This window comes from Oncorhynchus clarkii, chromosome 33 (genome assembly GCF_045791955.1).
Source record: "Oncorhynchus clarkii lewisi isolate Uvic-CL-2024 chromosome 33, UVic_Ocla_1.0, whole genome shotgun sequence".
NCBI lineage: Eukaryota > Metazoa > Chordata > Actinopteri > Salmoniformes > Salmonidae > Oncorhynchus > Oncorhynchus clarkii.
In genome coordinates, this window is record NC_092179.1 from 3,100,291 (window position 1) to 3,117,700 (window position 17,410).

Sequence of the window (17,410 nt, forward strand, 5' to 3'; positions counted from 1 at the left end):
AAAAGCTGAGACCCAACTCTTGTTTGTTGGGCTCTTAACTTTGCATATTTTGATTGATTTTCAGCTCCAGATTTGCAAATCGTATATAATAAAAAGTTGCTGTTTTGAAGAATCTGTAGTCTCTCTTCCTTTCTGATTAGAATTTCCACTACAATTCCTGGCGACAAGGATGGGATGGCTAGCTCCGCTTGCTGATCGTTCCAGGGGACACCAAGGTTAACTGTGCATAGTGGCCACATTAGGCGTGGCTCAGGGAGCCCACACTCCACTTAAAGGAGCAGAAGTGACCCTTCTCGCACCCGGCAGGGAGCGTCAGTGGACGGATGCACCATCCCGAACAGGCAAAATAAATGAAGGGTGATTTTCTTTCAATCATCATAGAAAATCCTGTTCTGGGAAATGTTCTGCACATTAGGTCTTTGTTGAAGCAAAGACAACCCTGTTTTATAACAGAGGTATTCCCGGGTACTAAATTAATATGAATTGATATGCCATGGTTTGCAATCGTCAGATGTAAAAGCATGGGCTACATGATTCCAGGACAGGGTCCTGAGATAGAAGTAAGAAAATATTATTTTAGAAGGTCGCAGTTTGACCCATGGAGCCGTTGGAGAATTGGATACACTTGGAAAATAATTGGTAATTGGTTACGTGCATAAAACACACAACATTTTGTACAGGAGGAAATACTGTATGGGTACAGAATTCTAAATTAAAAATATTTTGATGGGAAAGAAACACTCCCTTTTGAGTTAACCCATGATCAATTTATTTTTTAGTTAACCCATAATTAATTTTAAGAAAGGAAGACTTTCCTAACTAAATACTGTTTTGTGTGTTTGTTTTTGTTTATCTCTGAGTGTGTGTGTGTAAATGGATTTTCTCAATGGGAGCCAAGAGCACCAGGGGGGAACCGTCTGCCCAACCCACTGACCGGACAGGTGAAGGTAATGGTGGATAAGTGGCACAGAGACATTCTGGAACAGGTTCTGCTCTGGCACAAGGTAGCAGATTTTCCCTTAAAAGGCACATTAAGTGAAGTTTTATTAGCAGAATGTAAAAATAAGTTACAGGACTTTGAAGAACCAGGAAAGGCAAGGGAAGTATAATAGACTGGGATGATTTTAGGAAGTGGGAAAGAGAATCAGAGAGAAGGGCAGAAAATAAAATGAAAGGAATAATGGTGAATGACAAGAAAAGAAGGAGAAACAATAGTCACGCCCTGACTAGGGGGGTTTCTAGGTATTATATTTCTATGTTGGTGTGTATGTATGGTTCTCATTTGGAGGCAGCTGATAATCGTTACCTCTAATTGGGGATCATACTTAGTGTGTCCATTTTTTGTTGTTTTGGAAGTTACACTATCATTAATATGTGGAACTCTACTCTGACAACAATGACTGTTCACCTCCCTATTATATCCCTGTATTCAATACACCAGCAGCCCGCTCATCCACCTCCCCCGCCGCAGCTCTACCCCCCCAACAAGACCGGATATGACTGCAGGATCAACAGACTCCTCTGGCCGGAGCAGTAAGAACCCATTCTACACACCGCCTATAATGACTACAGTTTCACTGGAGGACTACAGGCATCGATTGGAGAACTGTTTCCACAAATAAAATGGCATCAGACCAGCAACCGATAACTACAAGAGCGTCTTGAAGGCTGTCTTGATGAATGGACTTTTGCCTCATGTTAAGATGACCTGCATTGGCTGGGAAACTACTACCCTACAAACAGTCATTGAACACTGTAAACACGCTGAGAGGCAGCAACTGTCTCGAGAAGAAAAGACGAAACCAGAGAATGAAAAGGGATGGTGTGAAACTACAAGCTGCCCAGCTAGCATTCTCAAGGACCGGGCCAGCAGTGGCAGGCTCAGGGAGGACCTCAAAACGATGAACAGAAAGGAAAAGGAAGAAGTAGAGGGAGACAGTGAGGACGGACGGGCTGGACAACAGCAACCACAGCGTAGGAACTTAGCCTGCTCTAATTGTGGAAATAATTGATATTTTGGTTTTGGATTGGGCGGGGTCGGGAGAGGGGGTAACTGGAGAACAGGACCGACACCAAAAACGACCGTCTACAACCCACACACAGACTGACGCGAGGTTGAGACAGTTGACTCTCTTGGACAGTGTTTAAAGATTTTTCAAGCTCCCGTGAGGAGGCAATGGTTTGTCTCTTCGTCAATGGTGAGTCAATCAATTCTCTAGTAGATACTGGCACTGCAATGTCTGTCATAAATTCTAAAACTATGTCCAATCCTCCCGTGTCAAATGAACTAGTCAGCACTGTGGGGGCCTTGGGAGTAATTGTGAAAGAGTTACTCACAATGCCCCTGCCAGTTAAAATTGATATGTGCAGGACACATCAATGTATTGCCTCTGTATGTTGCCCTGCAAATTTGGCAGGAAGAGATCTTCTCTGTAAATTGGGAATTCATATTATTTTATCCAAATGTGTGATTGTTAATATGCATGGGACATACAGGACATTGACCCAATTGAAGAGATTTTCTCAATGGCTGTTGGGGAAAAAGGGCAGTTTTATGCCACAGACAGACCTACATTGCACCACCCATTTCTCACCATTGAAGAGAGATTTACACCTTGAGAGATTTATGAAAAAAATTGTCTGAAAGAAAGCTTACAATGCAGTGATACTCACAACCTTCAGATGATAGTGGGCCTCAGTTTTGTTTTGTGCTCTTAGTATTAAGATGTCTAAAGAACAGGCTGTATTTTATATTTTTAGGATACTTGTGTTTGGTTTACATGATATTACACCAAATGGTAGGAAATTGGGTCGAGAGTGTGTGGCTGGAAATCTCTGTACCACAGCCAGCTACAAAACAACATATGTTGAGACACAGGAATGACAGGCTATTGTAGAGCCTGACTATGCTGAAGTTGTACAGCCACCCTCTGACCACAAGATGGCGATGAATGACAAGATACAGTGGACTCCAGAAGAACCATTTGTGGCTTATGCTGTAACTGCGGCTGTCACTACCCTAGAGATTGTTAAATTACCACCACATCTGTCAGCCCAAGCTGCAGAATTGTTTGCTCTCACTAGAGCATGCATTTTGACATTGAAATTGAATTTAAGTGTACAAAATGTTATGTAAAAAAGGCCTGGTATTAGTTAACTGATTGATCTAAGAGTTGACTGCTGTTAAGAAATGTAGATACCGTTAAATAACTAATTAATGGGGGACCACTCCCTATTTGTTTAATGTGTGGACGCATATTGATTGTCGTACCCGGGCTGGCAAAACACTGGATCAATGCTGCTCTAACTTCCGCGATGCATACAACGCCCTCCCCCGCCTTCCTTTCAGCAAATCTGACGAAGACTCTTCTCTTCTCCTGTCCTATAGGCAGAAACTCAAACAGGATGTACCCGTGACAAGGACTAGTCAACGCTGGTCTGACCAATCGGAATCCACGCTTCGAGATTGTTTTGATCACGCGGACTGGGTAGCCTCAGATAATTATATAGATTTATACGCTAATTCGGTGAGTGCGTTTATACAGAAGTGCATAGGCGATGTTGAGACAAAACGTACCCTAACCAGAAACCTTGGATAGATGGCAGCATTCGTGCAAAACTGAAAAGCGCGAAACACCGCATTTAACCATGGAAAGGTGACTGGGAAAATGGCCGAATACAAACAGTGTAGTTATTCCCTCCGCAATGCAATCAAACAAGCGAAATGTCAGTATCTGGACAAAGTGGAGTCGCAATTCAACGGCTCAGACACAGAGACTTGTGGCCTACAAAAAGAAAACCAGCCACGTCACAGACACCGTCTTGCTTCCAGACAAAATAAACACCTTCTTTGCCCGCTTTGAGGATAATACAGGTAGGTGAGGGCCCTCGGAGTGGGGTGTCAGAAAAACAACCTCTCACTCAACGTCAACAAAACAAAAGAGATGCTTGTGGATTTCAGGAAACAGCAGAGGGAGTACCCCCCTATCCACATTGACGGGACAGTAGTGGAGAAGGTGGAAAGTTAAGTTCTTCTGTGTACATATCACGGACAAACTGAAATGGTCCACCCACACAGATAGTGTGGTGAAGAAGGCGCAACAGTGCCTCTTCAACCTCAGGAGGCTGAAGTAATTTGGCACAATTGAGAGCATCCTGTCGGGCTGTATCATCGCCTGGTATGACAACTGCACCCCCCACAACTGCAGGGCTCTCCAGAGGGTTGTGTGGTCTACACAACGCATCACCGGGGGCAAACTACCTGCCCTCCAGGACACCTACAGCACTCAATGTCACAGGAAGGCCAATAAGATCATCAAGGACAACAACCACCCGAGCCACTGCCTGTTCACCCCGCTATCATACAGAAGGCGAGGTCAGTACAGGTGCATCGAAGTTGGGACCGAGACTGAAAAATAGCTTATGTCTCATGGCCATCAGACTGTTAAACAGCCATCACTAACACAGAGAGGCTGCTGCCTCATTGGCCAAAAACAAATGGATTACTAGTCACTTTAATAATGATGTTTACATATCTTGCATTACACATCCCAAATGTATTTTTTTATTTAACCTTTATATAACTAGGCAAGTCAGTTAAGAACAAATTCTTATTTACAATGATGGCCTAGGAAGAGTGGGTTAACTACCTTTGTTCAGGGTCAGAACGACAGATTTTTAGATTTGTGTGTATTAGGCAGTTGTTGTGAAATTGTTAGATTACTTGTTAGATATTGCTGCGCTGTCGGACCTAGAAGCACAAGCATTTCGCTACACTCGCAATAACATATGCTAACCATGTGTATGTGACCAATACAATTTGATTTGACGCAAACAATAACAGAATGATTGACTGAATGATTGCATAATGATGATCTGTTTAAGTATACAACTGGAATGGTAAGTTACTATGCTCTGTGCTGCACTTAACAATGCTTTGAAGTCTATTTTCCCCAGAGTTGAAGCAGCTTTGCCTGAACCAAAGGGAGGACAGCTCCACAAATCTTCAACCAGGAGATTGGTTGGTCATCAAGGACCTCCGCAGACCGACTTGGCACCAACAGCGCTGGACTGGTCCATTCCAGGTGCTCCTGACGACCCAGGCAGGTTGCAGAGAGGTCTACATGGGTTCACTTCAGCCATTGCAGCTGTTGTATGGGCCCTGGGAGAAGTGGCCACAATGCAACTAAGGTATACATCACCAGCATAGTCCCACGGCGGGACTTAAATAACAGCCGCTCTATCTCTGAAGACCATCCAGTTTGATTTCTATTTGCCAATATATTTTTAACTGTGCTGTATCACAAAAGTTCTGAACCTATATGCATTTTACAGATACAGTATATTTTACATTAGCTATCGTGTTGTTTTTAGTCCCACCCTTCAGTTCCACTCAATTCCTCCCATCTATCTCAACACAATCCATTTTGATTGCTATTTTTCCATATTTTTCATCTGTGCTGTGATGTTTCACAAAATTTCTGAACCTTTCTATTCTTATAGTTTCTACAGATTGTACATAAAACATATTTGCTAAAAGTATTATTATACTGTATTATTGATTGATTGACTATGACTTTTCAAATCACCCAGCAGTGCTATTTGCAGAGTTAGCTAAAGATAAATGTTGCAATTCTTCAGCCATTCCTGGACTTGTGACCAAAACCAAGCTAAATACAGTGTTTCCTTTTTAAAAAAGTTGCATCATACTGCAGCACACCTTGCAGGCTGCTACGGCATTCTAAGGCACGTTATTGAATTGTCAGCCATTTTTTCTGTTAATGCAAGTTAGTGCTAGTTTGACCACCAGAGGGCATCTTTGAGAATAATTTGATAGTCTTCCATATTGGCATTACCAGAGAATTTAAAAATGTTTTTGTAATAACATAGTATATGGGATTCATTTTAAGAAATTTGGCTTAATTAATTTGATAAATATTATGGTGTTTCTATTCCGAGAAAAAGCAAGGCACACCACCAAGCAAGTGGCATCTTGAAGACCAAGGAGCTCTCCAAACAGGTCATGGACAAAGCTGTGGAGAAGTACAGATCAGGGTTGGGTTATAAACTTTGAACATCCATTAAACACCATTAAATCCATTATTTAAAAAAGGGAAAGAATATGGCACCCAACAAACCTGCCAAGAGAGGGCCACCCACCAAAACTCACGAACCAGGCAAGGAGGGCATTAATCAGAGAGGCAACAAAGATAACCCTGAAGGAGCTGCAAAGCTCCACAGCGGAGATTGGAGTATCTTGCCATAGGACCACTTTATGCTGTACACTCCACATAGCTACTCTTTACGGAAGAGTGGCCAGAAAAAAGCCATTGCTTAAAGAAAATAAGCAAACAAGTTTGGTTTTCGCCAAAAGGCATGTGGGAGACTCCCCAAACATATGAAAGAAGGTACTCTGGTTAGATGATACAAATTTAGCTCATCACCCCGAGAACACCATCCACACAGTGAAGCATGGTGGTGGAAGCATCATGCTGTGGAGATGTTTTTCATCGGCAGGGACTGGAAAACTGGTCAAAATTGAAGGAATGATGGATGGCGCTAAACACAGGGAAATTCTTGAGGGAAACCTGTTTCAGTCTTCAAGAGATTTGAGACTGGGATGGAGGTTCCCCTTCGAGCAGGACAATGACCCTAAGCATACTGCTAAAGCAACACGTGAGTGGTTTAAGGGGAAACATTTAAATGGCTTGGAATGGCCTAGTCAAAGCCCAGACCTCAATCCAATTGAGAATCTGTGGTATGACTTAAAGATTGCTTTACACCAGCGGAACCCATCCAACTTGAAGGAGTTGTAGCAGTTTTGCCTTGAAGAATGGTAAAAAATCCCAGTGGCTAGATGTGCCAAGCTTATAGAGACATACCCCAAGAGACTTGCAGCTGTAATTGCTGAAAAAGGTGGCTCTACAAAGTATTGACTTTGGGGGGGTGAATAGTTATGAACTCTCAAGTTTCCGTTTTTTTGTCTTATTACTTGTTTGTTTCACAATAATACATATTTTGCTTCTTCAAAGTGGTAGGCATGTTGTGTATATCAAATTAAACAAACCCCCCCCCAAAATATAGTTTAATTCCAGGGTTGTAAGGCAACAATATAGGAAAAATGCCAAGGGGGGTGAATATTTTTGCAAGCCACTGTAAGTCAGAGAGGTGTTTCTGGGACCACATTGTTATTTCAAGGTAGGATTATAGCAATATTTTGTTACCTTTATGCCTATTGAAATGTATATTTCTATTATTGTACCTAATGTTGGCTGTTAGGCTAAATGTATTTTTTTCTTCTCCAAATGCAGACAATGACCCAGAACACACTGCCACCCGGGGTTGCATTGCAAATGAGGGCATAAACTGGGTCAAGACGCCAGCAGAGTAAGTAGACATTTATGTAGTAAAATAAAGGTTAAATAAAATACATAAATAAAAGACCTACAACACCTTCGGTAGGCCTACAGTATATCTAAATCAAATCTTTAATCTCTGCTTGTGGGTCTCCTGATTTAAACCCGATCTAACTTGTTTGGCATCAACTGAAAACATTAATCCGTAGCTCTGACAAGCAAAATTGAACTGGTCAAGGCCATCAAGATGTTTTGGCTAGAGAAATTGATGAAACAACAATGCAACAAATACATTGATCATCTCAGCAAGGTTTTACCTGCGGTCGTGGAGCGGGGTGGAAGTGCGACTAAAATGGAGTTTAAATAAACGTCCGCATTTTAATGTATTCTCGTTATTTTATTAGTAAAAGCATAAAGATGTTGGTGAATAAATACTGTACTGTTGTTTTTAGTTAGAAATGTAACACTTTAGAGTACTTAAGCATTGAATACATTGGAAGTTGGGGGATTTTCACTCCAGTAGCTGGGCTATAAAAAAGTATATTGTCCTGCTAATAGGAAAAATTTGCATGATGGGCTACACCTGCTACAGTACACTTGTGAAAAACAAGTGTTTGAAAACCTTTTTCAAAATGCCTCCAGTTGTCCATCACTACCCTAAATAAAAACACAGCATCTTGTTTACATTCTTTATTGTACCCACAATGTCACAAATACTTTGTATCTACCTTTCCAATTACTTTTAGAGTTTGGGATTTACAAATGTGAGCTTTTCATTATTAGTTGCATTGTTTAAGGTCGAACGTGCGGACTTTTTTATTTAAATTATTGTCTTATATAGGATGCTACATTTTTGACCAGTTGCAATTGTAAGTAGGCCTAATAAAAAAATCCTACTTCTATTAGGCTGTTAAGCCTCATAGCCGACCTCAGCCAGTTAAGCTATTTTATATGGGCCTAGGCTCTGAAGAAAGACTCCAATTAAGCCCTCGTGTTGTTTGTAAAGTCAAATTAAAATGAAGATTATTGTTGAAATGAATTGCTCCTCTGGTGTAGGTTTTCTCCATCTGTTGGTGTGCAACACTTACATAACAAGTTAGCTATATTTTCAGCACCAGCCACTGTTCACCTCCTATTGATTGTGCTGCGTTTCCCACTAGTTGTTTTTTACATTTGTCCTATATTTAACTAGCCAAGAACAAATTCTTATTTACAATCACGGCCTACCCCAGTCAAACCCGGATGACGCTGGGCCAATTGTGCGTTGCCATATGGCACACCCAATCACGGTCGGATGTGATACAGTTCTGTATTCGAACCAGGGATTGTAGACCGCTCCGCCACTCGGGAGCCATGACCAATATATATATAAATATATTTTTTTTTCAGAACATTAACCCTGTGTAGGTAGATGTGGAAAGGTAGAAAAAATATTTGTTTGCGAGTTGTGGAGGAGGGGTTTCACATCTAGCTCGGCTATTAGACAATTATTTAGTAAAGGTTGAATAGTCTTTTGTTCAGCTAATAGCCCATCCTGCTACGCTTGTGAAAAACTAATAATACTTTTTCCCCTTTCCACATGTTAAAGATTCCAAATTATGTTTTTTTTTTTAGCCACAATCGGCCCCAACCCCAATTAATACATTTGGGTACAGTCTATTGCGTGCTGGACATCAGGCTAGAATGTTGATGGGTCGAAACCTGCTCCCTGCTTGTTTCATTACATTATTAAGCCGGTCACAGGGCAAATAGCCTGGATTGTTACTCCCATCTCGTTCCTCGCCCTCTTCCACGCGTCAAATAGTAATATGCTTTAAACCGCTCTGGTGACAAACACATTTTGCTGCCCTGTTTTCAATCGTCCACCTGGCTGGGAGAACCTCCTCAGATTTATGCAGATGAAGGGAGTTAGATATGCATAGGAAGTGTAGTGTACTGTTTTTTTTCTGTATATATGAATTACAAATCAGGCTTTACTTAAATCATGTTTCTAGTCTATTGCATAGTTACAATATGTAATCATTGATGTCCCAGGAGCAGGAGTGGTAAACACTGTTGAAGTGTATAATTGTAATGCATACATACATACAGTACATACATACATGCAGACATTCAAAGAATGGAGTTTGATACATCTGGTATTGGATAGGACTGAACTTGCTAAATAGCGATTTTCTTTAATGAACTTTAATGGCAAAAAAATATGCACAATTGTTTGTCTCTACATTAACTAACAGATTCCTCTCAATGGTACATTTTTTGTTTGACTCGTTATGATATAACTACTTACATTTGCTTCCACTGTAACGTTTTTGCCAGACATCTTTGCTGATGAAAGTCATCAGCAACGGGTAGCTCGCGGCAAATTTGTCATTGGAACCACTCGATATGATTGGTCATATAAAAACCTTGGGACCCAAATGCAAAATGAGTGCTCTAGCTCCCCCCTGTGGTGGTCTGGAGCAATGAAGTACCTCTTAAGTCCCGCGGCGAAAGCTCGCAACTTTTAAAACAGAAACCACTGTATAGACAGTACCAAAACAAATGATCGGATGATTCTGTCTCTTCGCAGCAAAAATCTGCAGAGCTGGAATGGTTGAATCATGGACCTAAATACCAAATTGTGTTATTTGGACTTATGGTTCATGAGAAGACCTTTTTTCAAAATGTCCAAGGTAGAGGAAAATCTGTTCTGACGGACCATATGGGTCCTTGAGGCAAATGTGTTCAGCATTAGGAATGACCCCTACATACAGTTTCAAGTCTCTAGTTCAAACAGAGTGGCAGATGAGGGTATAAGTGAGACTGCTTATGCAGTGCCACCTATAGGCTAGTCGGTGTCATTCATTTTGACCAAGTTACACATGGCCTCTCGTTTCTGTGTGCCATTAGAAAAAAAGTTACCAATCATTGACCATATTAAGTGAACCCCTAAAAACATTTACATATTACCCCGTGTCCTTTTCTGCAGGTGGAGTTTTGATTTAATATATTATGTTGTTTCTCATATGTTGCTAATATTTTCGGGAGGATTGTACATCTCAAATAATGTCTTACAAGTTTACTTACTTTACTTTAAGTGCCTAGAAGTTCACTTAGTTGACTTTTTATAGTACTCTGACACATCTTTAGTGTAGTTAGTACAACTTAAGATGTTCCAAACTAACACTATATAAGTACACATTAAATACATGTATTACAGCACTTGACATTAACTTTTTTAGCCACTTGTTCATCAGACAAGTATAATTTATTTTTTACTTGTCCAAAAGCTCAAGTCATTTGTCCAAAGGAAAAATAGATATAATCTGTAAGACCATGGGACGAAACGGTGAATGAAAATTGTGTTGTATCATGCAAGGAACCACTTCACAAAATAAAATGCATTATTATCACTGGTATTGACAATGGAAGGCTGCTGGGTCTCTGTACTCAATTATTATAAATGCTGCCACTGTAGCCTTGAGCAAGGCACTTAACCCCCCACAAAGTAAAATACTGTTGTTCTCCCCACTGTATGTTTTATACAGTGGGGGAAAAAAGTATTTAGTCAGCCACCAATTGTGCAAGTTCTCCCACTTAAAAAGATGAGAGAGGCCTGTAATTTTCATCATAGGTACACTTCAACTATGACAGACAAAATGAGAAAAAAAAAATCCAGAAAATCACATTGTAGGATTTGTAATGAATTTATTTGCAAATTATGGTGGAAAATAAGTATTTGGTCACCTACAAACAAGCAAGATTTCTGGCTCTCACAGACCTGTAACTTCTTCTTTAAGAGGCTCCTCTGTCCTCCACTCGTTACCTGTATTAATGGCACCTGTTTGAACTTGTTATCAGTATAAAAGACACCTGTCCACAACCTCAAACAGTCACACTACAAACTCCACTATGGCCAAGACCTAAGAGCTGTTAAAGGACACCAGAAACAAAATTGTAGACCTGCACCAGGCTGGGAAGACTGAATCTGCAATAGGTAAGCAGCTTGGTTTGAAGAAATCAACCTTGGGAGCAATTATTAGGAAATGGAAGACATACAAGACCACTGACAATCTCCCTCGATCTGGGGCTCCAGACGCAAGATCTCACCCCGTGGGGTCAAAATGATCACAAGAACGGTGAGCAAAAATCCCAGAACCACACGGGGGGACCTATTGAATGACCTGCAGAGAGCTGGGACCAAAGTAACAAAGCCTACCATAAGTAACACACTACGCCGCCAGGGACTCAAATCCTGCAGTGCTAGACGTGTCCCCCTGCTTAAGCCAGTACATGTCCAGGCCCGTCTGATCATTTGGATGATCCAGAAGAAGATTGGGAGAATGTCATATGGTCAGATGAAACCAAAATATAACTTTTTGGTAAAAACTCAACTCGTCGTGTTTGGAGGACAAAGAATGCTGAGTTGCATCCAAAGAACACCATACCTACTGTGAAGCATGGGGGTGGAAACATCATTATTTGGGGCTGTTTTTCTGCAAAGGGACCAGGACGACTGATCCGTGTAAAGGAAAGAATGAATGGGGCCATGTATCGTGAGATTGAGTGAAAACCTCCTTCCATCAGCAAGGGCATTGAAGATGAAACGTGGCTGGGTCTTTCAGCATGACAATGATCCCAAACACACCGCCCGGGCAACGAAGGAGTGGCTTCGTAAGAAACATTTCAAGGTCCTGAAGTGGCCTAGCCAGTCTCTAGATGTCAACCCCATAGAAAATCTTTGGAGGGAGTTGAAAGTCCGTGTTGCCCAGCAGCTGCCCCAAAACATCCCTGCTCTAGAGGAGATCTGCATGGAGGAATGGACCAAAATACCAGCAACAGTGTGTGAAAACCTTATGAAGACTTACAGAAAACGTTTGACCTCTGTCATTGCCAACAAAGGGTATATAACAAAGTATTGAGAAACTTGTGTTATTGACCAAATACTTATTTTCCACCATAATTTGCAAATAAATTCAATAAAAATCCTACAATGTGATTTTCTGGATTTTTTTCTCATTTTGTCTGTCATAGTTGAAGTGTACCTATGATGAAAATTGCAGGCCTCTCTCATCTTTTTAAGTGGATGAACTTACACAATTGGTGGCTGACTAAATACTTTTTTGCCCCACTGTATAAAACATACAGTGGGGAGAACAAGTATTTGAAACTGCCGATTTTCCTACTTACAAAGCATGTAGATGTCTGTAATATTTATCATAGGTACACTTTTTTTACCTTTAGTTAACCAGGCAAGTCAGTTAAGAACAAATTGTATCTTGTCAGCTCGGGGGTTTGAACTTGCAACCTTGCGGTTACTAGTCCAACGCTCTAACCACTAGGCTACCCTGCCGCCCCACTTCAACTGTGAGAGACGGAATCTAAAACAAAAATGATTTTTAACCTCTAGCACTTAGCCATCCCAGATCCGGGATTGTGAAAACAGCCTCAAGCTCATTACCATAACGCAACATTAACTATTCATGAAAATCGCAAATGAAATAAATATGCTAGCTCTCAAGCTTAGCCTTTTGTTGACAACACTGTCATCTCAGATTTTCAAAATATGCTTTTCAACCATAGGAAAACAATCATTTGTGTAACAGTAGCTAGCTAGCGTAGCATTTAGCGTTAGGGTTAGCATTCAGCAGGCAACATTTTCACAAAAACCAGAAAAGCATTCAAATAAAATCATTTACCTTTGAAGAACTTCCGATGTTTTCAATGAGGAGACTCTGTTAGATAGCAAATGTTCAGTTTTTCCGGAAAGATTATTTGTTTAGGAGAAATCGCTCCGTTTGGTGCGTCACGTTTGGCTACCAAAAAACCCCAAAAATCCAGTCATCAAAACGCCAAACTTTTTTCCAAATTAACTCCATAATATCGACTGAAACATGGCAAACGTTGTTTAGAACCAATCCTCAAGGTGTTTTTCACATATCTCTTCGATGATATATCGTTCGTGGAAGTGTGCTTTCTGTTCTGAATCCCAGGAGAAAATGCCCGCAGCTGAAGATTACGCACCAATTTAGACAAAGGACACCGGGCGGACCCCTGGAAAATGTAGTCTCTTATGGCCAATCTTCCAATGATATGCCTACAAATACGTCACAATGCTGCAGACATCTTGAAGAAACGACAGAAAGGGCAGGCTCGTTCCTGGTGCATTCACAGCCATATAAGGAGACAATGGAAAACAGAGCCTCAGAAATTCTGCTCATTTCCTGTTTGAAGTTTCATCTTGGTTTCGCCTGTAGCATGAGTTCTGTGGCACTCACAGATAATATCTTTGCAGTTTTGGAAACGTCAGACTGTTTTCTTTCCAAAGCTGACAATTATATGCATAGTCGAGCATCTTTTCGTGGCAAAATATTGCGCTTAAAACGGGCACGTTTTTTTATCCAATAATGAAATAGCACCCCCATAGACTCAACTGGTTTTAAGTAATTCATTTGCATTTTATTGCATGCCATAAGTATTTGATACATCAGAAAAGCAGAACTTAATATTTGGTACAGAAACCTTTGTTTGCAATTACAGAGATCATACGTTTCCTGTAGTTCTTGACCAGGTTTGCACACACTGCAGCAGGGATTTTGGCCCACTCCTCCATACAGACCTTCTCCAGATCCTTCAGGTTTCGGGGCTGTCGCTGGGCAATACGGACTTACAGCTCCCTCCAAAAATGTTCTATTGGGTTCAGGTCTGGAGACTGGCTAGGCCACTCCTGGACCTTGAGATGCTTCTTACGGAGCCACTCCTTAGTTGCCCGGGCTGTGTGTTTCGGGTCTTCTTGGGGTTGTACTCATCCTTCTTCTTCCTCCAAACATGGCGAGTGGAGTTTAGACCAAAAGGCTCTATTTTTGTCTCATCTGACCACATGACCTTCTCCCATTCCTCCTCTGGATCCTCCAGATGGTCATTGGCAAACTTCAGACGGGCCTGGACATGCGCTGGCTTGAGCAGGGGGACCTTGCGTGTGCTGCAGGATTTTAATCCACGACGGCGTAGTGTGTTACTAATGGTTTTCTTTGAGACTGTGCAGGTCTACAATTTTATCCATGATGTCCTTACACAGCTCTCTGGTCTTGGCCATTGTGGAGAGGTTGGAGTCTGTTTGATTGAGTGTGTGGACGGGTGTCTTTTATACAGGTAACGAGTTCAAACAGGAACAGGTCTGTGAGAGCCGGAATTCTTACTGGTTGGTAGGTGATCAAATACTTATGTCATGCAATAAAATGCAAATTAATTACTTAAAAATCATACAATGTGATTTTCTGGATTTTTGTTTTAGATTCCGTCTCTCACAGTTGTGTACCTATGATAAAAATGACAGACCTCTACATGCCTTTTAAGTAGGAAAACCTGCAAAATCGGCAGTGTATCAAATACTTTTTCCCCTACTGTATGTGGCCAACCCTCCATCTGGAGAGTTACTGGGTGTGCAGGCTTTTGGTCCAACATTGCAAAAACGCACCCGAGTCAACTTAGTCAACTGTTGAGCAGCTGATTTTTTTACAATGTGTTAGAGCAGGGCTGAAACAAAAACATGCACACCCAGTAGCTGTCCAGGACTATCCTGGAGGGTGATTGGCGACCCTGCAACATTACAATTACAACCAAATATTATTTATGTCTTTATTCAATAATTCCCTCATTCAATGAACCAGGGATCAAACGGTAAAGTGGGCAACTTCAAAGCAAGGTAGCTAACTAAGACATGTCCATCTATTTGTAAGGGTAGATCTCAGGGGAGATCTTGACAGCATAGGAGTTACTGTACTTGTCAATTAGGTTATCGTAAGAATACTTTTTACTGAATGGAAGAGAATCCCAGCTTTTCAAGGGTTTCAGAATTATTTCTCAACACCAAATTTAGAGTGCTTGAGAGAGTATGCTGAGAGTATGCTGCATTGGTTTTATCAACTGTGCACCCGTATCAACTTTGTGACGGCCATTTAAGGCTGTTCATGAGTGCCGGTGGAAAGTTGTTTATGGCATTGGCCATGACAATGACATTGATACATGCTAATTGCTAAATAGTTAAATAGCGAGATAACCAGTGAAATACTGGCACGCATGCATGTGATGCACACACCATGACATTTCCAGAATTGTCATTGTTGACCAAATATTTGCTATAACTGGGCAAATAACTCACTAACTAGCAATGAATATCAACAAAAGTGCAAATGCTCACTTTTATCTCTAAAACGCAGCTCGAGACTGCATGATTGAAAGACCGCTCATGCCTGTCAATGCAGACCTACAATAATTATACTGCAATGCGCTCTGTAAAAATTGGGAGGACAGTGCTCAACACATCGCAGACAGGGGACACTAATACAATTCTATTCGGAGTAGGCTAATTGTTTGATATTGTGATTTTTTAAAAAACTTTTCCATTTGGACAACTTAAATCTATAATCTGCTTGTCCGACATACTTGCCCCAGGCAAGCGGACAAGCGTTAACGTTAATCCCAGCATTAGTACATTAGAAATATAAAAATAAGTATACATATTTTTTTTTATTTAACTAGGCAAATCAGTTAAGAACAAATTCTTATTTTCAATGACGGCCTAGGAACAGTGGGTTAACTGCCTGTTCAGGGGCAGAACGACATATTTGTACCTTGTCAGCTCGGGGTTTGAACTTGCAACCTTCCGGTTACTAGTCCAACGCTCTAACCACTAGGCTACCCTATAGTCACGTGTGGCTCAGTTGGTAGAGCATGGCGCTTGTCACGTCAGGTTTGTGGGTTTGATACCCACGGGGGACCAGTATGAAAATGTAGGCAATCTGTAAATTGCTCTGGATAAGAGCGTCTGATTAGATTATTTTGCAACTAAAAGAGTGCTCCAAAGATAATTAAAGTGCACTTTTAGTATAAATGGGATATGCTAGTGACATTATTAACACACTTCTGATGCAAAATAAATCCAAAATAGCCTAATCTTCATGACTAATGTTCAAATGTAGACGTCAAACAGTATCAAGGTTCTGGTCTAATGTTTCTAAAAATGTTAGGCATAATCGTGTTCATGGAGCCCTCAACTAGCCTTACACCTCACAGATTAGGGTGGTTTTACTATTGGTGTAACCAAAAATGTTGGTTCCATACTACTTGACAATAGCTTTCAGTGTCAGTAAAAGTACATTTTAAGTGTGTATAGAGTACATTTCAAATGATGTCTTACAAGTACACTTACAGTAGTATACTTTAAGTGGGGTGATTTTAGTACCTAGAAGTACACTTAGGTGACTTTTAATAGTACGATAACACAACTTCTATACAACTTTAATGTGTTTAGTACAACAACACTTACCAATCTCCTTGCCCAGTCCAGAGTAGCGTAGTGACCCAGCCGATGATACCACCGCACAGCTCTTGTAGGGTCCAAGGTCAGAGGTTATGGGTTGTAGGGGCAGCTGGTACGCCCAGGGCAGAGAGGAGAAAGGCTCGAGGTCAGGGGTCAGGGTCGCAACGTCTACCTTGTACTTCAGCTGGCACAGCAACTCAGAGCCGCTCACTTTAGGACGAGTGGCCACGCCCCCAGGACCAGAGAACTCCACACCATACTTATTCATCGCCTGAGAGAGAGAGATATATATTATGGTGAGAGGGAACGGTAATGTCGATGGAGAAGAAGATGGGTGGAGATGGAGAAGAAGATGGGGGAGATGGAGAAGAAGAGAGGCAGTTGGAAAGAGGGACAAAAGAGAAAGATAACTTTGGACAAAAAATATGAAATAAATCCAGTTTTCTGTTTCCATCTTTCTCTGTAAGTTGTGGAAACGTATGTTTTTGGTTTCACATTGGTTGTGGGAACAAAGCCCTATGTTTCCTGGCGTTCCGAGAACAGAAGTGAAAAGGTTGCCTGTTCTAGGAACGTTTATTCATAGTTTAGGGGGTTAGTTTTATTCTGCATCCTTGAAAGTTTTCCTGGGAAAACGCTCTGAAAATGAAAATTCTAGATTATTTGGAGATTTTTGAATAACTTCACTGAATGTTTCAAGACTTTTAATAACACTGCTTGTTTATTTCTGTTAACTTTATTTTTTACACAGGCA

At 41.1% G+C, this 17,410-nt stretch overlaps 1 protein-coding gene across 1 annotated transcript in view; it reads right to left on the reverse strand.

The window, feature by feature from the left end:
- Nucleotides 1-17,410, reverse strand: part of LOC139392764 (ST6 beta-galactosamide alpha-2,6-sialyltranferase 1) — a 176,840-nt gene that overhangs the window by 110,164 nt on the left and 49,266 nt on the right. Inside the window, exon 5 of the mRNA XM_071141011.1 lies at nucleotides 16,666-16,930. Coding sequence (XP_070997112.1) covers nucleotides 16,666-16,930 — 265 coding nt within the window. The remainder of the gene's footprint in view (nucleotides 1-16,665; nucleotides 16,931-17,410) is intronic.